This window comes from Cervus elaphus, chromosome 14 (assembly GCF_910594005.1).
Source record: "Cervus elaphus chromosome 14, mCerEla1.1, whole genome shotgun sequence".
NCBI classification, from domain to species: domain Eukaryota; kingdom Metazoa; phylum Chordata; class Mammalia; order Artiodactyla; family Cervidae; genus Cervus; species Cervus elaphus.
In genome coordinates, this window is record NC_057828.1 from 57386649 (window position 1) to 57408999 (window position 22351).

Consider the following 22351-nt stretch of genomic DNA (forward strand, 5'->3'; position numbering starts at 1 on the left):
CGCTGAAAAATTTATGCTTTTGAACTGTGGTGTTGGAGAAGACTCTTGAGAGTCCCTTGGACTGCAAGGAGATCCAATCAGTCAATCCTAAAGGAAATTAGTCATGAATACCAATTGCAAGGACTGATGCTGAAGCTGAAATGTCAATACTTTGGCCACCTGATGTGAAGAACGGAGTCACTGGAAAAGACTATGATGCTGGGAAAGATTGATGGTGGGAGGAGAAGGGGTTGACAGAGGATGAGGTGGTTGGATGGCATCACCGACTCAATGGACATGAATTTGAACAAGCTCCTGGAATTGGTGATGGTCGGGGAAGCTTGGTGTACTGCAGTCCATGGGGTCGCAAAGAGTCGAACACAGCTGAGCAACTGAACTGAACTGAACTGAACCTGGCAATCTTGATTCCAGCTTGTGATTCATTGAGCCTGGTATTTGCATGTTGTAATATGCATATGAGGGTGACCATATACAGCCTTGACATACCCCTTTCCCATTTTTGAACCAATCCATTGTTCCATATAATGTGTAATTGGCAACTTCTCTAGAGTTTGCAGTGTCCTTTCCCTGTGAGATTTTTTCATTTCAACTGTATATTAACATAGTGAAACTAGAAGCAGGTATATTTTTGTTTCAAAAATGTGGAAAGTGAGGCTTTGAAGTGTGTGACTTGCCAAGGATCACTCTAGGAATTCATAATTTTTTTCTGATAGGCAAAATTAGAGGGGGCAGCAGCAGCAGCAGCAGAGGATGAAATAGTTAGATAGCATCCCCTACTCAATGGATATTTATTTGAGCAAACTCCAGGAGATTGTGAAGGACAGAAGAGCCTGGCATGCTGAAGTCCATGGGATTGCAAAGAATTGGTCATGACTTAGCAGTTGAACAACATTGACTGATAGGCCAGAAAGTGACAAATTATAACGTTAAGTGACTATGCAGTTTTGGAGTCAGAGTCATGGCCCAATAGTTATGTGGTTTGAGCAAATCACTTCTACTTTCTGGAAACAAATTTTATCATTTGTTGTATGGAGGTTGTTTTAAAATGTGAATGCAACAATATAGTAAATGTCTGAAAACATTCAATAAACAGCTGCTATAATATGGTAATTATTAATATGATAACACCATAATCTTATTCTTAGGAGGTTTGATTTCAAATTTTGGGTCAATAAATAATGTTAGATGTGTTTTCTCTGTGCTTTGTTAACCTTCTATACTAACAGTTATCATAGAACTTACCATACAGGTTGTAATTGTCTATTATTATTTTTTTTTTATAATTTTTTTTTCCAGTGGGTTTTGTCATACATTGATATGAATCAGCCATGGATTTACATGTATTCCCAATCCCGATCCCCCCTCCTAATTGTCTATTATTTTCCTCCTATACTAGATTGTGAACTCCTTGAAAAAAATAGGTGTAATAGCAGTTTGCTGAAAACATTATTTATAGAGTTAATAAGAGAAGGTTGAATGCTTTGAATTCCCTAGTGAAGCACTTAATATTCACATTAGGTGTTTGTGGTACTAATAATATCTAATTACTGAGATGTTATTCCTAATAGACCCAGCTTGTCTCCATAGGAAACCTGTTGTGCTTTAATGAAATATAATTTTGGAAATGGCTGTTATAGCTTGATAGAAAACAATTATACAGTTTTAATGCTGGAAGAATCCTTAGAGTTCATGTGTTGTACGTCTTCTATTTTGTAGAAGAGGAAGCAGAGCCCCAAGGGGATAGGTGCTTTCACTAAGGTTACACTATTGTCACTTCGTGTTGACAGTGAAGTGAAAGTTGCTCAGCTGTGTCTGACTCTTTGCAACCCCATGGACTATACAGTCTATGGAAATATTTAGGACAGAATACTGGAGTGAGTATCTTTCCTTTCTCCAGGGGATCTTCCCAACCCAGGGATAGAACTCAGGTCTCCCACATTGCAGGTGGATTCTTTACCAGCTGAGCCACAAGGGAAGCCCAAGGATACTGGAGTGGGTATCCTATCCCTTCTCCAGGGGCTCTTCCCTACCCAGGAATCAAACTGGGGTCTCCTGCATTGCAGGAGGATTCTTTACCAACTGAGCTATCAGGAAAACCTGACAAACACCATATAGAACTTTAATTTTTAAAACAAGCAAAAGAAAAGTAGGGATGATACTTGCTAAACTCTTAGTATTGGTTCCTGAGGGGGCTGAGATTAGAGAGAAGGAGAAATTCCCTACATACTTTGGTATTCTTTAGCTTTTTACAGTGACTATATGATAGTTTTGTAACTTAAATGAAAGTGAAGGTCGCTCATTCGTGTCTAACTCTTTGCGACCCCATGGACTATATAGTCCATGGAATTCTCCAGGCCAGAATACTGGAGTAGGTAGCCTTTCCCCTCTCCAGGGGATCTTCCAAACCCAGGGATCGAACCCAGTTCTTCTGCATTGGAGGAAGATTCTTTACCAGCTGAGCTACAAGGAAGGCCCTTTGTAAGTTAAAAACCCATAATTGGGACTTCCTTGCTGGTCCGGTGAGTAAGACTCTGTGCTTCCAATTCAGGGGGCCCGGATTCGATCCCTCATCAGGGAACTAGATCCCACATGCCACAAATAAGATCCATCACAACCAAATAAAAAAATAAATAAGTAAATAAATAAACCAACCCCAAATCCTATAATAGGAAAAATCATATGTAAAACACCCATGAGAGATGCAGGCTGAAACAAAATATGTAGAGAATGTGAGACATGTCTCTGTCCTCATTGACCTGACTTTTTAGTTGGAGAAACTAAGTTGTTTTAAATTAATGAATTTATTTTATATACAAGCAACTCCTGCAGCTCAATTCCAGAAAAATAAATGACCCAATCAAAAAATGGGCCAAAGAACTAAACAGACATTTCTCCAAAGAAGACATACAGATGGCTAACAAACACATGAAAAGATGCTCAACATCACTCATTATTAGAGAAATGCAAATCAAAACCACAATGAGGTACCATTACACGCCAGTCAGGATGGCTGCTATCCAAAAGTCTACAAGCAATAAATGCTGAAGAGGGTGTGGAGAAAAGGGAACCCTCTTACACTGTTGGTGGGAATGCAAACTAGTACAGCCACTATGGAAAACAGTGTGGAGATTTCTTAAAAAACTGGAAATAGAACTGCCAAATGACCCAGCAATCCCACTTCTGGGCATACACACTGAGGAAACCAGATCTGAAAGAGACACGTGCACCCCAATGTTCATCGCAGCACTGTTTATAATAGCCAGGACATGGAAGCAACCTAGATGCCCATCAGCAGACGAATGGATAAGGAAGCTGTGGTACATACACACCATGGAATATTACTCAGCCATTAAAAAGAATTCATTTGAATCAGTCCTAATGAGATGGATGAAACTGGAGCCCATTATACAGAGTGAAGTAAGCCAGAAAGATAAAGAACATTACAGCATACTAACACATATATATGGAATTTAGAAAGATGGTAACGATAACCCTATATGCAAAACAGAAAAAGAGACACAGAAATACAGAACAGACTTTTGAACTCTGTGGGAGAAGGCGAGGGTGGGATGTTTCGAAAAAACAGCATGTATACTATCTATGGTGAAACAGATCACCAGCCCAGGTGGGATGCATGAGACAAGTGCTCGGGCCTGGTGCACTGGGAAGACCCAGAGGAATCGGGTGGAGAGGGAGGTGGGAGGGGGGATCGGGATGGGGAATACGTGTAAATCTATGGCTGATTCATATCAGTGTGTGACAAAACCCACTGAAATGTTGTGAAGTAGTTAGCCTCCAACTAATAAAAAAATATATGTATAAATAATGAATTTATTTTAATTGGAGGATAATTGCTTTTTCAATATTGTGATAGTTTTTGCCATACATCAACATGAATTGATGTTGGGATACATGTGTCCCCCAGTCCTGAACTCCCCGTCCTCCTCCCTCCCCACTCCATCCCTCTGGGTTGTCCCAGAGCACCAGCTTTGGGTGCCGTGCTTCATACATCATACTTGTGCTATAATGTACATGTTTCAATGTTATTCTCTCAAATCATCCCACCCTTGCCTTCTCCCACTGAGTGTAAAAGTCTGTTCTTTACATCTGTGTCTCCTTTGCTGCCCTGCCTGTAGGATCATCTGAATTCCATCAGTTCAGTTCAGTTCAGTCGCTCAGTTGTGTCTGACTCTTTGTGACCCCATGGACTGCAGCACGCCAGGCTTCTCTGTGTATCACCAACTCCCAGAGCTTGCTCACACTTCATGTCCATCGAGTCAGTGATGCCATCCAACCGTCTCATCCTCTGTTTTTCCTTTCTTCTCCTGCCTTCAATCTTTCCCAGCATCGGGGTCTTTTCCAGTGACTCAGTTCTTCGCATCAGGTGACCAAAGTATTGGAGCTTCAGCTTCCGCATCAGTCCGTTCAATGAATACTCAGGACTGATTTCCTTTAGGATGGATTAGTTGGATCTCCTTGCAGTCCAAGGGACTCTCAAGAGTCTTCTCCAACACCACAGTTCAAAAGCATCAATTCTTTGACGCTAAGGTTTCTTTATAGTCCAACTCTTACATTCACACATGGTTACTGGAAAAAACCATTCCATATACATGCATTAATATACAGTATTTGTTTTTCTCTTTCTGACTCACTTCAATCTGTATAATAGGCACCAATTTCATCCACCTCATTAGAGCTGACTCAAATGCATTCCTTTTTACAGCTGAGGAATATTCCATTGTGCATTTGTACCACAACTTCTTTATCCACTGGTCTGCTGATGGACTTCTGTGTTACTTCCATGTCCTAGCTATTGTGAATAGTGCTGCAGTGAACATTGGGGTACATTTGTCTCCTTCAATTCTGGTTTCCCCAGGGCGTATGCCCAGCAGTGGGATTGCTGGGTTGTGTGGCAGTTCTATTCTTAGTTTTTTAAGGAATCTCCACACTGTTTTCTGTAGTTATAAAGAATTTAAGGCACAATTAGAAATAATACAATGAAGTGGCTGATTAATATTTAATTTGTATAGACAGTGTTTGTTATGTGAGTTCAAAGACAGTTCATAGCAATTTATAGGAATCATATTAAAATTATGAGTATTAGGTTATAATTATCTCTATTTTCATTGATTATATTTTGCTCACTGCTACAATAGTGTGTTTGGAAGGTTTTCCTCAAAGCCCACTGACTTTGTTGTATCTTTATTATATATTTGATCATTTTTACATGACTTCTGGAAAGTATCCTCAAATATTTACAGGAAGTAAAATTTTTTTTGTTTTACCACTTACTAAGCTCATATTTGCATAGGACCACTCTTTTTTTTTCATTTATTTTTATTAGTTGGAGGCTAATTACTTTACAATATTGTAGTGGTTTTTGTCATACATTGACATGAATCAGCCATAGATTTACATATATTCCCCATCCCGACCACTCTCTTGTCTTGTTTATGGAAGGACAAACCCTGCTATTGGAAAAGTAAACCTTTGGAAAACAAGGATCAGGTTTAGTATTGACTGCTCAGCTGCCATTACTTTGAAATTTAAAAAATCTTATATTTAGTTTGTTTATATTCTTTACTCCTTTTATAAAATGCTCCATAGCATATTTTTAATGTTTGGAGAACTGTAATAAAAACTACTCTATTCTAGTAAGTGTGGGTATACATTGTTGGCAGAGAGGTGTACTGTAGATAGATCACGTTGCCTCTTGAGTACAAGAAGTATGTAATAGCCATATGAGTTTAAGTAAATTAACTTTTCTGGAGTTTACATTTCCTAACAATAAAGAAAAAATAATGATATCATAACAAATATAAAGAAATGTTAGGTTTAACTGAATTTTATAGTTGATGAAAACCCTTTACAAATAAAGTGATAGTGTTAATTGGATTCCTAAAACTTCCTTAGCATCAGGAGGCACAGAATAAGTAGTTAATAATATATGCTGGATAGTATCTTCACTAGTATAATAACATTTTTTAGTAATGAGTTTCATATGACTTTTTTTTTTTTTTCAAACTGAAGATACAGTATTGATAGTGTACTCAGTGAACATGACTGTTGAGGGCCAGTTGATTGATTGTATTAATCTGGCTTGATGCAAAGAGAGAGTACAGTGTTTTATTCTAATTATTTTTTAAGTTTTCTTACTTTTAATTTAATTATATTAGTTGATCAATATGTTTGGAATAACTCTAAGGCAAACAATCTCTAATTTTTACCTAGAAATTAGTTCATGTCTCAGTACTGTATTTTGTTTCAGTTAACAATTTGTGGCTATTTTTATCACAGTTTCTGTTCATTGGTAATCTTTCAGAAGCAGAAATAGAGATCTGGGAATTTAAATAATTTATTTCTTTGTGATTTTATTATGTATCTTGATGGATTCTTATTTGTGATGTTTCTCTAAAAAAAGTTATTTGTAAGTATAGAGCTAGACAGATTGTATAGTTACTATTAAAAGGCTTTTGCTCACTGGGCTTCTATATATTCTTGATACCTCATTTCTTCTTTTTTTCCCCCCAATATTTTCAGATGTTTTGGAATGTTATTAAGCCCAGGTCGAAACGTGAAGAACAGTGACATGCATTTACTGGATATGGTAATGAAAATCTTTAGCACCTTAACCAAGTATAGTTGATAGTTATTTTATGTTTTTAAAGTATTTTCTATTTTGAAATCGTCATTTTGTCAAAATTACTTCTAACTTTCAGCTGTGTGATAGTAGTCATTTAATTTGGAACCCCATACTTAAAATTTCTAATGAGCGAGAAACTTAGGAGTTAAAAAACTTTTGTAGAAAGAATCATATGCACGTTGAAAGCAGATAAAAGGATAGTGTTATGAAAAAGTTCATCTACTCATCTGTTTGACTTCTTAGGAAAATATCCTTTCTTTGAGCCAAACATAACAAGTACATGATTATAACAGGCATATCCAGAGTGGATATGGTTCCTTTCATTTATTTTAATGCAGTGGTATTGATGTTAATTTGAGTACTGTGATGGATGCGTTTGTTTTCTTTAAAGCATTTCCCTTTCTGAGTTGTTCCTTCTTGATTACCTTTCATTAGCAAAGTATATTTACTGTGGGAGTGGTATTCATTTAAGGAATGCCCTTGAAGGTAAATATATATTTAAGAGTTGGTATTTGATGTAAAAATGGCAAGCCATCTTAACTTTTAAACAGAAATACCTGTTAATAGTGCAGTTAATGAAAACATCCAGTTTATGGTTTAGAAATGTTGTAAGAAATAGTTATTTTAGTATAAATATAAAGTTCTTAAATGAGATTTTTCTTTTAGGTAGCACTACATGTTCTCCTTTCAGCTGTATTTTGCAAATGTCATTTAAATATCACAAATTATATCATCTTTTTCTTTATTTCAGGATAATACCACAGTGATTTTTTAGTATTAGTAGGATGGTTTATTCAGCATTTTTGAGCACCAAATTGTATGCCAAGTATTGTGTGAAGTGCTGGCATTATAGATATGGTAATAAAGTTCCAACATCTTTGGGTTCATAATCTTGTGATGGAAACAGATCTTTAAATCTGTAATGATATCATTGGGTTAAATGCTCTCATAGAGTCAGTACAGTGAGCCACAGAAATAGCGAGGAAGCATTGCTTGGGTAGGTAAGGTAAGGACAACCAGTTACATTAAATGTGAAAACAAATTAGCTATTGGTTCATCTCTCTTCCATCCATTTTTACAGCATATCAGTAATGCAGGTGGTTTTGCTTAAGGCAAGAGATAGCATTTTGGAGCCCTGAAAATTCTGTGAGGAGGGAGTTTCAAGGACATTAAATACTTATCAGCTCCTAGATCCTAATTGGTAATGATCTTGCAGAGTTTAAAAGATTAAGATGAATCACTGGCAGAGACTTAGAGACCTGGTGTGAGCTTCTGATCCCCCTTCACTTGTAGTGCATCCCTCCACCTTGAAGAATCCATACTGAAATCAAAGGCTTGTCAGCACTGAAGCTCCTGTAGGGAGCAGTGGGCTTACCAGTGCAACAAATAGTTGATCAAGTTGGAGAGCTTGTATGTACAATTATCAGCAGTTGTGATTTGTTGTCACCCAATGCTATTAATCTTCATGGTATCTTAATACACAGTTATTGAGCTTTAACCAGACTACATCTAATAAAAAGGAACTCATTACCTTATAATGAAGACTATGGGACAGTTGTGGTTATTACAGGTTATACCTTTGTAATCACCTGAAATCATATTCCTTGTAACTTTGCCTAATGTGTCTTAGTTCTGCCCTTTAGAGCAAGATATTAATACTTCTATGACATATCCAAATATGTGAACTCTTTGAAAACAGATTTCCCCTTGCACTTTATTCTGACAAACTTTGAAAAAGGGTACAACTGAACGTCAGAATTTTTTTTTTTTGGAGCGTCAGAATTTATGAGGCTTTTCTATTTGAGTTGAATCATTTTTGAGCAGTGCCTACTTTGTTCCCTGAATGCTAAATGAGCAGGATTAGCTGAGACTTCTCTATACATTTATAAATTTTGTTTAATATAAAATATACATGAAAAAGAAAGCTCTATTTATAAACAAAATATAGTTTTAGTCAGCTGAATTACTTATATATATTATACATAGTAGATAAAACCACATATAAATAAAATTAATTAAGCTCTTTTGGCGGGGGGGGGGAGGGTGCAGATAATGGACTCTGAATTTTTTCCCAGTAGTGAGAAAAGTTTTGAAGATACTTGTAGTGTAGGAATAAGGAAATGAGAATTTTTGATTTACAACCATTGATACCTAGGAAATGCTGAACAGGAAAGTACCAAAAAGAGGTGAAAACTCAGTAGAGTCAGATTTCGTGGAACTGGAACACAACTTAGAATCCTAGAGGTGCCTCAGAAAGTTTGTGAAAGAAAGTGAAAGAAAGTGAAGTCGCTCAGTCGAGTCTGACTCTTTGTGACCCCATGGACTGTAGCCTACCACGCTCCTCCGTCCATGGGATTTTTCCAGGCAAGAGTACTGGAGTGGGTTGCCATTTCCTTCTCTAGGGCATCGTCCTGACCCAGGGATTGAACCCTGTTCTCCTGCATTGTAGGCAGATGCTTTTACCCTCTGAGCCACCAGGGAAGTCCAGAAAGTTTGTGGATCTTCATAATTAACTATTTATTGAGACACTAGGCCAGTAGTTGGACTCACAGAAATAAAATTTACATTGTAATCTAATACACTTAAAAATGGTAAAAAAAAAAAAAGCTGAAGTAAAATTTTTATGAAATAATTCTTAAATTATGAAATTTAAGAAATAGTGAAATTTATGAAATAATTCATGTTTGATGAAATCTGTTATTTTTTTTCTTCTACTTGATTAAAAAGTCTGATCATAATCCACTAAATTGATTTTATGATCCACAGATGGGTCACAAACTGCTGTTTGGAAATCATTAGCCTGTTAACTCCGTTAAGTCAGGACCATTCTCGTTTTCTTTGCTGGACACTCACAGGCATAGAGTGTGACGCATAGTAGTCTCATATTTGCTTAAGGAATGAATGGATTAGCGAGAACTTATGTTTCTTTCTTCTTTGTGTGTTATCTCCTCCTCCTGATAACATCTGTGTGCTTTACCCTGCTGTCCCTACTTGACCTCACAGCTTCAGGTACCTCATAACTTGACAGTAGTTCATTCATGGCTTTGTATGTGATTCTTCAGCTTATGTTCCATTGCAAAGTGCCATATTCTGTTTCTATTTCCTGGTTTATTTTCTTAAGAGGAGGGCATCTGGTGGTTCCAGCCTGGCCTCTTTGGGGCAGAGGTGTTTGTTGTCCAGATGTCCTTTCCCTGATGTCCCTGATCTTGTCAGCCCTCTTGGGGGAGGGAAGGTCTGCAGAGGAGCTGGGAAAGAACTCTAGAGCAAAGATTGTGAAAGTCTCTTCATAAGGGGATGGGAGCAAGCCAGGCTATGTAATAGAAATACCTAGTACAATAACAGAAATGACTCGAGGAGAAACTTTTATTGAAGGCTTTTAATGTATGAGACAGTATTTTTGTGGTTGTGAAGACTAAAAAGAAATAAAAATATGTTTGATTTGGTTAGGCTGTTTTGCTTACAGGGAACAAAGGTTCACTTAGAGCAGCTGAAGAACAAAAGAGGTTATTGACCTTGATGAAATTGTACCTGAACCTGAAGAGTGGTCTCTGTCTGATCTCTTCCTGTCTGCCTCCCCTCTCCACATGGGCTTGCTCTTTCAGTGAGCCTCTTTCCTAGGAGCTGCCCCCCGTTATCACAGCTCTGGTGCTCTGCTCCCTTTTCTCTTTCTGCACCTTCTTCTCTCTCTCCCTCCTTTGCTCCCTTCATTGCCCGCCTCTTTCCTTTTTTCCCTCTCCTGCCCTTTTCCCTCCTTGCCCTTCCTCTCCCTCCCTGTCTCTTCTCTGCCCTTCTCTCTAGGTTCCCCACTCTCTGCCCCTTCAGTTCACCTCCTTTGTATGTGCCTTTGTTTTTTGACTACGTGGTTCATTATTTTTAAGGATTTTTTTGTGTGTTTGTTTTCCCCATTTCTTGCTTAACACTTAGCAGTTTCCTAATACTCTGCTGTTCCTTATATATTTTCCCCTACCTTAAATTCAGTTATTACTTCATTTGCCTGTGGTCTGTTATTTTCATATCAAAACCTTTCAGCTCCACTGCTGACTGCCCACTTTCCTGGGTATTTGTTAATTGAAAGAGAGAATTTGATTGGTCTAGCTCATTTTTTGAACTTAAGCATAGCATACGCTTTTGTCCAGAAATAAACTAGATATTTTGGGGTCAGGTGCTCATTCTTGCTCTGAATGGGGGGTCTAATTAGAGAGTAGAGAGAGAAGATAGGCACATGGAAGGGAGGGAGGGACACAGGGAAAGAGAATGAATATGAATATATAAGTGTGTTGGAGGTACTGAGTGGATTTCCTTTACATGGTCTTGAGTGTTTTTCCACTCTGCTTTACAGTCTGGTCAGTGAACTATCGCCAGTACAGTAGAAAAATGTACATAGTAATTACCAAATGACTGAAATAGTTTCATAAGGATTCAGAGAAGCATCTGTGTGTGGGAAATACTGGAAAAAAAAAGTTTTTTGTCTTTTAGCCTGACATTTTTAGCACTCTCCATTCATAATATGAGGAAATTGGTATAGAAAATTGAAAATATTGTAGATAATAATACTCTTTTGCAAATGCTTATATTTGTATACTGTGTGCTTTTCTCCCATGGGACAACCTCTAAGCTCCCCCACACCACATACACACATACATATACATAACTGAATGTGGCCTTGCTTTAACTATAGAAGTTTCTGCTTTAATGAGAGTCAAGAGCTGGCTTGGTAAAAGTCTTAAGGAGTGGAGGAAGTGAAGAGCAAGAAGAGAAGAAAAGGAGAGAATGGAAGAAGGAGAATAAATATAAGGGTAGAGGAAGATAGTTAACAACCTTGGGTATAGATTACAAACCAGGCTTAGTCTCCTAATATTGATTTATGATTGTAAGAAAGTGTCCGTATATCTGGCATATAGACAATAAGAAAGTATTAACTTTAAAGGTGTTAATTGTGACAAAGGAAATTAGTTATTTTAAGAATATATTAAAAATTAGAACATTAGAAGAAAAATTTTAATGTTTTCCTGTGATTAGCTTAATTCTCACTTCATATATCCTTGTGTGTCTGGGTATGTGAGATTTTGACAACCAGCCTAAGATAAAGTTAAATATAACTTCATACCAATACTGTTTTTGTGAGTCAGCATCAAAGGGCATACCTTTTATCCTAGAGTTTGTGTCTCTAAATAGCAATGCTGGAGAAAGCTGCAGGAGAATTTAATATTTAAAGAAATGCTTCTGTAGAGTGAAAAAAATTTACCAAGAAAATAAATGCCCTGAGTGTAAATTCAAATTTAATTAATTGGATTGCTTAAAGTAAGATATAAGTTAAAATGATGATTTTTGGGGTGTAAATATTCTCAGTGATTTCTGTTTGAAATGTCATAGGAATCCATGGGAAAGAGCTGTGATGGAAGAGCTTATGTTATCACTGGCATATGGAACCCCAATGCACCAATATTTCTGGCACTTAATGAAGAAACCCCAAAAGGTGACTTTTCCTAAAAGATTATTCAATATTTATTATAAAATTTGCATTGTAGACAATATTGTTTTGCCATGTTTAAAAAATATTCTGGTACTTATTTTAAATGGAGTTATTCTTCTTTTCATACTTTATGTGTCAATGGGGATAACCTCCTATAACTATTCAGAATAAAGACCTCCAAGAATATGTGGATTAATTTTATTACATTCTTCAGGAAAGTATTTGGGCTTACTGTTTCATGTGTCATAATAGGGTTGTTTTATTTGTAGGGGAAAAGACAGAATATGAAAGAAATGAAAGAAAATTCTGGAATTTTTGCTTATATTTGATATCTATTTTAACTTTTTTTGTTTATATTACAGATTACTTATATATATATATATTTTTATTTACTAATTGTTTATTCCAGCCTTTTGACCTTTGGGAATTTAGTAATGTATATTTAAGATTTCATTTGTGGCAAGTATTTTTTTTAAGTTTTTAATTTTTTCATTTTGTTTACTATGTCTAGTGTTGAACAGAATTTATAGATGATAAATAGGCTCATTTTTCATTTTTCCCATTGTTTTTACTCCTACTTTATCTAGATATCTGTTCATTGCCCATGTGACTTTTTGTTGTTTTCTTGTCTACTGTCTGCCTTTAAACTAAAATTTAGTTTCACCTCATGGAGTTATAGTGAAAATTGTTCAGTTGTGTCGGACTCTTTGAGACCCCATGAACTACACTGTCCATGGAATTCTCCAGGCCAGAATACTGGAGTGGGTAGCCATTCCTTTCTCCAGGGGATCTTCCCAACCCAGGGATTGAACCTAGGTCTCCTGCATTGCAGGAAGATTCTTTACCAGCTGAGCCAGCAGAGAAGCCCAAGAATACTGGAGTGGGTAGCTTAACCTTCTCCAGAGGATCTTCCTGACCCAGGAGTCGAACCAGGGTCTCCTGCATTGCAGGTGGATTCTTTACCAACTGAGCTACCAGGGAAGCCCCTCATGAGTTATAATCTTCTACTAAATGCTTTACTGTGATTCAACACAATAATTTATCTTGAGAAAATATGGATCAGTTTGCTTGATTCTTAGTTTTATATTATTTACTTTATATCCACAATAGACTTTTGGTTAAAGACAGGAGCATTAGTGAATATGGATATGGAAAGATATTAATGAAGAACAGTAAATGATAATTATTCTCAGGAGTATTTACCACTTCCATAAATTGCATGCATTTGATCACACATCAAGCTGTTTCAAAATGAGGGCTAAAAAGAGAAAGATAATGATGATTATATAAAATTTAGGTTTTCATATATAGGAATAAATAATCTTTACACCCACAGTTTGTTATTTCTGGATACAGACTTGTCAATACCAGTCTATAAACATCTTCCTTTTAATCATTCAGAAAATCAACATGAAAATGAAAAAAAATAAGTCAGCTGATAATTTTGAAGAATAAAATACAGACATTTCAAACAATAACTTATAAAAGCAGTTTTTATCTGTTTTTAATGTAACACATAGTTCAGTTTCATTTTGTAGTTTAACACCTATTTGGTTGTCAATTAAAAATAATATATTTAAAAATTTATTTGTTCAGTTAAACTATATAATTGTATATCAAAATGATATCCTGATACAATGTTGAGAGAATCCCAGTTTTTCTTGACTTGGCAGATTGAATGCTTGCGTTTAGTACAAATGTAATACATCTTTTATTGAGTTTAATTATATTAATAGAAGTATAGTTGATGATTTTAAATGTTGTATAATGGTTAAAAAGAAACTATTGAAGGTTTCTTCTAATGGTAAGCTTGGTTATATGAACTTTCCTTTTAACTGAGAACTGAAAATTGCAGACAAAATAAATTTTTAAATTTTAAAAGTAATTTAAAAATAATACAGTTATATGGAATAATGAAACCACAGATTCAAAAAGCCCAATGAATTTCAAAAGGGTAAATCAAGTCCATATCAACCTATCATCAGTTCAGTTCAGTGGCTCAGTTGTATCCGACTCTTTGCGACCCCATGGACTGCAGCATGTCAGGCTTCCCTGTCCATCACCAACTCCCAGTTGCCCATCAACCTATCATAGTGAAACTAAAGATAACCAATAGACACTGGCCTAGAAGATTCTAGATTAAAATTTAAAGGAGGCTGTAGCAAGTAATCATTTTAAGTGGTAGCTGAAATGCTCACTTCTAACAGTATACTGTTGCTGTCTGAAAAAAAAAGCACTTGCCAGGGCTCTGATATATATTATGTATATATTTATAGTATGTGCTCAGGCACAAAGTTGTGTCCAACTGTTTGCGACCCTGTGAACTGTAGCCTGCCAGGCTCCTCTGTCCATCTGCCTGCAATGCCAGACACCTGAGTTCGATCCCTGGGTTGGGAAGATCCCCTGGAGAAGTGGAAGGCTACCCACTCCAGTATTCTGGCCTGGGGAATTCCATGGACCGTATAGTCCATGGTTTCGCCAAGAGTTGGACACGACTGAGAGACTTTCACCATATATAGAGTATATATTTGAAAATTACATATATTTGTAGTGTATATGTACTATAAATAGTATATGTATATTTGTAATATATTTATATTTATAGTATGTATAAATATACTGTGTGTATACATGGAGTATATACAGAGAGAATATTTTATACATTATATATGCCAAGAGTATGAAAATTACACAGAGCTATTTCATTAGAGCTTTGGTCAGTGATTTTCCTGAGGATTAATATTTATTATGGAAATTGTGGGTACTAAGAAATCCCCAGAGACTTCCCTTAAAGCATACAACATTGAGAGAATCATTTTAATAAAAATTTTCCAAGCAAATTGAACAAAGTGAAGGTTGAGTGTCTCTTCTGATTTGACATTCCTTCCCATGCAACTCATCAAACAAACCTAATAATTTCTAGTATCTTTTTTTTATAGAATGAAAGGACAAGTTTTTGTGATTTTCTATTTCTAGTGGTTTTTTGTTTGTTTGTTTGTTTTGTGGGGGGCAACCTGAAAGATAGTTTTAGTGTAAAAGACATTTGAAATTTTAATTTTTTTATTGAGGGCCTGATTTTGGGAAGGAAGAATTAAAATTGTCAGAAGAGATTTAGTCTTTTCATAAGATGAGACTAGGAGAATTGAGAAATGTACCTGGGAAACTTGATTACTTTGTCAACCTCTGTGTCAGTAAAACAGTTAAACATAGAGGGTAACATGAGTATAAAGAACCTAAGTTCTTTAACTTTGTTTTCTCAACCAAGTAGTAATAAAGTTAGCATAAAACACAGAACATTTCTACTGCAGATAAACGAGTATACATGACCGTGGCAGTGGATATGGTAGTCACAGAAGTGGTGGAGCCAGTCCGCTTTCTCCTGGAGACAGTAGTACGTGTGTACCCTGCAAATGAGCGATTTTGGTATTTCAGCAGAAAAACTTTCACGGAGACTTTCTTCATGAGGTTGAAACAGGTAGGATCTTTTTGTTCTTTTCATATATTGTTTCCCACTATTTTTTTCTTTAATGCCAGTGTAATTCCTTAAATAGCAATAAAAAGCAATAAAATTCTTCAGATAATCAAATGATATTTAGAGTTAACAATGGAGTATTTGTAAAATGCATATGTAAGATTCAGTTCAGTCGCTCTGTCATGTGCAACTCTTTGTGACCCCGTGGACTGCAGTACGCCAGGCCTTCCTGTCCACCACCAACTCCCAGAGCTTTTTCAGATTCATGTCCATCCAGTCGGTGCTGCCATCCAACCACCTCATCCTCTGCTGTCCCCTCCTCCTGCTGCCTTCAATCTTTCCCAGCATCAGGGTCTTTTCCAGTGAGTCAGTTCTTTGCATCAGATGGCCAAAGTATTGGAGCTTCAGCTTCAGCTTCAGTCCTTCCAGTGAATATGTAAGATTAGTGTCAGTTGAAAAAAACAGCTAGTAAAATTAAATAGAAATTTGTTTTAGAAACCTGTAATGGTACCTGTAAAGTATCAACATACTTAATAGAAATAGTAAATCTGCATCAAAAACTTTTCTGTTATGTATGATTATATGAAAGCAAAAAGAAAGAGCATAGAAATATATCTTTAGAAAGTAATAGTGAAAAAGTTTCTAAGTAATAACTGATTGTTATAGTTCTTTTTACCTATATAATATTATACGAATGTGTTGTTTGACTTATCAGTAAGGTTATACCATTATTTTAATATTAGATGAACAAAATTAGGCTTTCTCTGAAATTCTTAAGTTCTTAACAGTGTTAGTATGTAAAACACCCTTTTCGTAAATGAAGGAAGAAGGTTACTGTGGAAAATAATTTGAATTCTAACAGTACCCATTGTATGAAATCATAATGAAATATTCTGTTTGAGTGATAAGAATTCCTCATATCCTGTTTAGTGCTCCCTCTCTCCCAAATTTAAAAATGCTTGTTGCTTCATATACTGTAATATGTAAAAAGTAATGTAAAAGCGAGCATCAGTGCAGTGAACAAATACAGAAACCACTTAACCATTTTCATATTACAAAAACTTATCATTGCTCAGTTTGGCTTCATATGCTATACATATACATCTAATTATGTAAATATATAAATTCCAGTACTCTTGTTTATCTAGCAAGACTACTGGAATTTATATTTACATAAATGTAAAGAATATATGAGTGGATTTTATGATTGTTATTTTTATATTTTTTAAAATTGCTGATATTGAGTTACTGAGTGGTAAGTACCATAAGATTTCTTAGTAATAAGAAAAATACTATTTGAGGAAAAAGAAAACTATTTGACATCATTTCATGTGAATTAAAAAGATTAAATTAGACTCACTAGTCTAGTGAGTAGTCTACTACTCACTAGTAGCTGAGTAGTACTCAGCTCCATTAAATGTGAAACTGATTTAAATTAATGTAAAATAAGAAGATGGTTTCTAACTGTGTACTCAGTCGCTCAGTTGTGTCTTATTTTTTGCGACCACATGGACTGTAACCTGCCAGGCTTCTCTGTCTGTGGCATTTCCCAGACAAGAATACTGGAATGGGTTGCCATTTCCTACTCCAGGGGATCTTCCCAACCCAGGGATCGAATCCATGTCTGTTACATTGGGAGGCAGATTCTCTACCACTGCACTACTTGGGAAGCCCTTCTAACTTTGAAAAGTGAAAGAAAGTGAAAGCGTTAGTTGCTCAGCCGTTGTCTCTTTGCGACTCCATGGAGTGTAGACCCCCAGGCTTCTCTGTCCATGGAATTCTCCAGGAAAGAATACTGGAGTGGGTTGCCATGCCCTTCTCCAGGGGATCTTCCTGACCCAGGGATCAAACCCAGGTCTCCTGAGTTGCAGGCAGATTCTGACTTTAGTGGTATAATTTAATTTCTTTAGTAGATGATATGTTACTTTGTTTATTATTATTTTTATTTCCTCTTGAGTCATTTTTTGGTGATCCTCTTCTTTCAAGGAATCTTCAGTTTAATCAAGGATATTTAATTTATTGCTTAAAATAGCCCCTTTTTATTTTTAATGTTTTTAGAATCTCTATGATCTGCTTTTACTTCTGATACTGGTAATTTATATATTCTCCCTTGTGTTTTTTTAATCAGCCTAGCTTGAAGTATATTGGTTTTATTGATTTTCATTCTTTCCCATAGAACCAAGTTTGGAGCACATTCATTTCTCTATTGTTTTTTTTTGTTTTATCTTCTGTTGGTTCCTTTTGTTTTCTTTTTTATTTCCTTTTTTTGTTCTTTGGATTTAACTTGTTTGTCTAGTTACTACATGTGAAGATTTTTAAAAACATTTTTTTACTAATATCTTTTTTCCCTAGAATCTTTTAATTTTTAAGATTATAATTTCCCTCTAACTTCTGCTTTAGCTGTACCCATAAAAACTTGATCTTTTGTGTGCTCATAAATTTGAAATGTATATTCTGATTTCCCATGTTATTTCTTTTGTGACATGTGAGTTCTTCAGAAATATGTTGTTTAATTTCCAGATATATACAAAATTTTTAGATAACTTTCTTAATCTGATTTTTAATTTCATTTTGAACAGAGAACATACTCTGAAATTTGAATCTTTTTAAGTTGTTGAGAGTTACTTACCCAAGACATGGCCTATTTTGATGAATGTTCCAAGAGTACTTGTAAGGAATATATATTCTGCATTTGTTGGGTGGAATATTCTATAAATGTCAACTGTGTTAAGTTCTATGATGAGATTTTTCTGTGTTTTCTACTCAGTATTCTGTATATTCAAGGAGATCTCTCCGTTCTTGTTGGAAAGAACAATAGCAACTTTTCTGACTATTACTATGAGCAATAGTAATGATAACAACCATCATTTAAAGAGAGTCCTACATGGTGCACCTCCTCAGTACAACTCTGTTGAGGTGTAGTTTAGTGTTAGTCGCTCAGTTGTGTCCAACTCTTTGTGACCCCATGGACTGTAGCCCGCCACCTTTGAGGTGTAAGTAGCTTTATTAACCCCATTTTTTAGATAAACTCTTAGGCACAGGAGGGTTGTTATTAGGTGATAGATCAGGAATTAAGCCTAAGCAGTTTGCCCTAAAACTTGTCCTTGTGAAATGTTTATGAGAAATGGAAAATATGCTAGCTGTAACACTAAAACTAGTATTTTTTTCCTGAAAAATTTTCCATATGAGCACTGATCATTTTTGTTGTATTTCACTTAACTTGTCTTTCTTTGTATCATCTTTGTTGACATCACTGATTACATTAGGTATATAGTATATGAAGACTTTATGAGAAAATGTAAGGATTTGTAACATTGGAAACCTTGGAAGTGCAGCGACTGATTCCTTTTCTAAGAAAACGGGCTGTTCGCTGCTGAAACTTCGTTTTGTATGATGCTGATCTGAGAAGAGCACTCTGCTTACATGGAGTCACTTGAAAATGGCCTGCCAAAAAGATCCCTTGCTCTAAAAGCCTTTTTATTGTTAATGAACATCCCATATTTTACTATTGGAATCTTATTCCACTGTCTTAAAGCTTTGCTGCATATTACCAGGAAATAGACCTTAATAACTTTTACCAGTCTTATTGACCTCATTGTTAATGAGTTTAAGAAGATGCTCTCCTTCAGCTAGGTTTTAGTAGGGGTCAAGATCCAGAAACCATGAGGGCATTCATGCTTGATATGAAGTGTTACTAAACTGAGAGAGTCAAAGGCCTGTATCATAATAAGTAAAATTAGTTTGCTGAGATACCACTATTCATTTTAGAAATGATTTTCAGTGCTTTGTTTATTAAATATTTATTGAGTACCTGTAGCGTGATAGTGTTGGGGATATGTGAATGAATAATATATGTTATCTTGTCTTTAAAGAGTGAAGAATATAATGGTAAAAAGATTATCCTACTGGTGATTCATGCAACAGTAGAAGTGTATGCAGAGTGCAGAAGTGACACTCACTAATCATACTTGTCACCTTGGATTGGAGTCAGGTTCCTAGGATTGAAACCCAGCTTCCCCCCATGTCCTAGATATTTAGCCTTAGGCAAGATACTCCTCATCTCCGAAGTGGGGATTTTTATTATACCACCTCAGATTTGTTTAAAAACTCTGTTTCCTTTACTACTGTTCCCACCACTTCATTTCTGACTCTAGACAGGTGGGTGTTTTTGCTATACCAATTAATTCTCCAACTGACCCTTCAGTTCAGTGATAACACTACCTGGAGTTAGCGTGGACCTCACAGTTTAAGGGCTCAGTCCCACAGGACTCTCCCCCTCCTCCTTACTTCAGGTACCAACTGCAGGTTCAGGTTGTCACCTGTGTTTCTGACCAACCAGCTGTAATATGGAGGTTCCCACAGCCCCCTCTTCAGGTTTGGTGATTTGCTAAAACTCACAGAACTCAGGAAAACAGTTTGCTTAATAGGTTACCAGTGTATTAGAAAAGGATACAACTCTGGAACAGTCAGCTAGTAGAGATGCATAGTGCAAGGTATTGGGGATAAACAGTCTTGCCACCCTCTCAGTACCTCCACGTGTTTACCAGCCCAGAAGTTCTCTGAACAGCTAAGTTAGGGGTTTTTTGGATGCTTCATTCTGTAGGCATAATTGAGAAAATCATTGACTGTTAACGATTAACTCAAGCACCAGTCCGTTTCCCCTCCCTGCAGGCTGGTGGAGTGGGGCTGTAAGTTCTAGCCCTCAAATCAATGTGATAGATTCTCCTGGCATCCACCTGCCCCGTTCTCAGCTTAGGGGCTTTCTAAAAGTCACCTCATGAATATCAATTCAGCTGTAGTTGAAAGAAGCTCATTAGAAATAACAAAAAAAATGCTCATTTTACCTTTATTGCTCTGGAACTATTTCATGGTTCAAGATATATATATTTTTTCTTTTGGTGGCACCTTGCAGCATGTGGGATCTTAGTTTCCTGACCAGGGATCAAGCCCATGCCCCCTGCAGTGGAAGCGTGGGGTCTTAACCACTGGACCATCAGGGGATTCCCTGGAACTATTTCAGAAAATGGATAAAAACCAAATATTATAACAAAAGATGTTTCTTTCACCTTTATTGCTGTGGAGCCAGGATGAAGACCAATGTATTTCTTATTATATACAATATCATGGCTCTCATGATGATTAAATATGAATTCATGTCAGGCCCATTAGGACAGTGCTTATCACCTGGTATGTGCTCAATAAGTGTTAGCTATTATTGTTATTAATATTAATTAATACTTGTCTTCTATCTAGTCTGTATTCTTTTTGGACAGAGTCTTTTGTATCTTAAGCCTAAAATAAATGAATGAATAAATTAACCAATAAGTGAATAACTAACTCTTGTAGAAGGGTCAGGATTTTGAATTGTGATAAGACAGAGAAGGGCATTTTAGAGACAATAGTTGAGTCAGTTCATACAGCTCTGATGCAACATGATATGTTGAAGATCTTCAGGAGATTAGATACTGCTGTATTGCTGAAGTATCAGTGGGCATGGTGGGTAATTATTCTGCATAGGTAGGTCATTGTCATGCTTAGTACTTTGTCCTCAGGTTGGGAGAATTTTAAGCTGTGAATGACAATATGTTTTTAATTGGGAAAGTTCAGTCTGACAGTGGTGTAAAGGATATTGACACTGGAGGCAGTGAATATGAAGTTGGAAGGCTGTTGTGGCCAAGATGAGAAATGATGAATGCCTGAAGCAAGGCGATGGCAGTGGGGATAATTGTTCAGTCACTAAGTCATGTCTGCCTTTTTGCGACCCCATGGACTGCAGCATGCCAGGCCTCCCTGTCCCGCCCTATCTCCTGGAGCTTGCCCCGATTCATGTCCATTGAGTCAGTGATGCCATTCAACCTATCCTCTGTTGCCTCCTCCTCCTGCCCCCAGTCTTTCCCAGCATCAGGGTCTTTTCCAATAAGTTGGCTCTTTGCGTCTGGAGACTAAAGTACTGGAGCTTCAGCTTTAGCGTCAGTCCTTCCAGTGAATATTCAGGGTTGATTTCCTCTAGGATTGAATAGTTTGAGCTTCTTGTTGTCCAAGGAACTCTTTAAGAGTCTTCTCCAGCACCACAGTTCAAAAGCATTAGTTCTTCAGTGCTCAACCTTCTTTATGGTCTGTCTCTCACATCCATACATGACTACTGGAAAAACCATAGCTTTGACTATACAGACCTTTGTCAGCAAAGTGATGTCTCTGTTTTTTAATACTCTGTCTAGGTTTGTTGTCACTTTTCTTCCAAGGAGCAAGCATCTTTTTCATGGCTACAGTCACTGTCCACAGTGATTTTGGAGCCTAGGAAAATAAAATCTGCTGCTGTTTCCATTTTTCCCCCATCTCTTTGCCATGAAATGATGGGACTGGATACCATCATCTTAGTTTTTTGAATTCTGAGTTTAAGCCAGCTTTTTAACTTTTGTCTTTCACCTTCATCAAGAGGCTCTTTAGTTCTATTTTGCTTTCTGCCATTCAGGTGGTATCATCTGCACACCACCCGAGGTATTGATATTTCTTCTGTCAATCTTGATTCCAGCTTGTGATTCATCTGGCCTGGTATTTTGCAATGGGGTAGTAGAAAAGATGAATTTGAGAGACTTTAGGGAAGTAAGAATCAAAATCTGGTGTTTGATTTGATGCGAGGTTGAGGGAAAGCAAAACCTAGGATTACTTCTACGTGACTGGGTGGTTGTTGATCGTTTTGATTGAAACAGACTCTCAAGGAGAAGTGTTTCCAGGCTCATGAGGCAAGCTAGCGGAGGTTTAG

The 22351-nt window shown here is 36.5% G+C and overlaps 1 protein-coding gene across 5 annotated transcripts in view; it reads left to right on the forward strand.

Moving 5' to 3' along the window:
- RABGAP1L (RAB GTPase activating protein 1 like) overlaps positions 1–22351 on the forward strand; it is a 671327-nt gene that overhangs the window by 117247 nt on the left and 531729 nt on the right. For all 5 annotated transcript variants that reach the window (XM_043922777.1, XM_043922776.1, XM_043922778.1 and 2 more), the window contains 3 exons: positions 6541–6607; positions 12017–12119; positions 15425–15591. In XM_043922777.1, coding sequence (XP_043778712.1) covers positions 6541–6607; positions 12017–12119; positions 15425–15591 — 337 coding nt within the window. The remainder of the gene's footprint in view (positions 1–6540; positions 6608–12016; positions 12120–15424; positions 15592–22351) is intronic.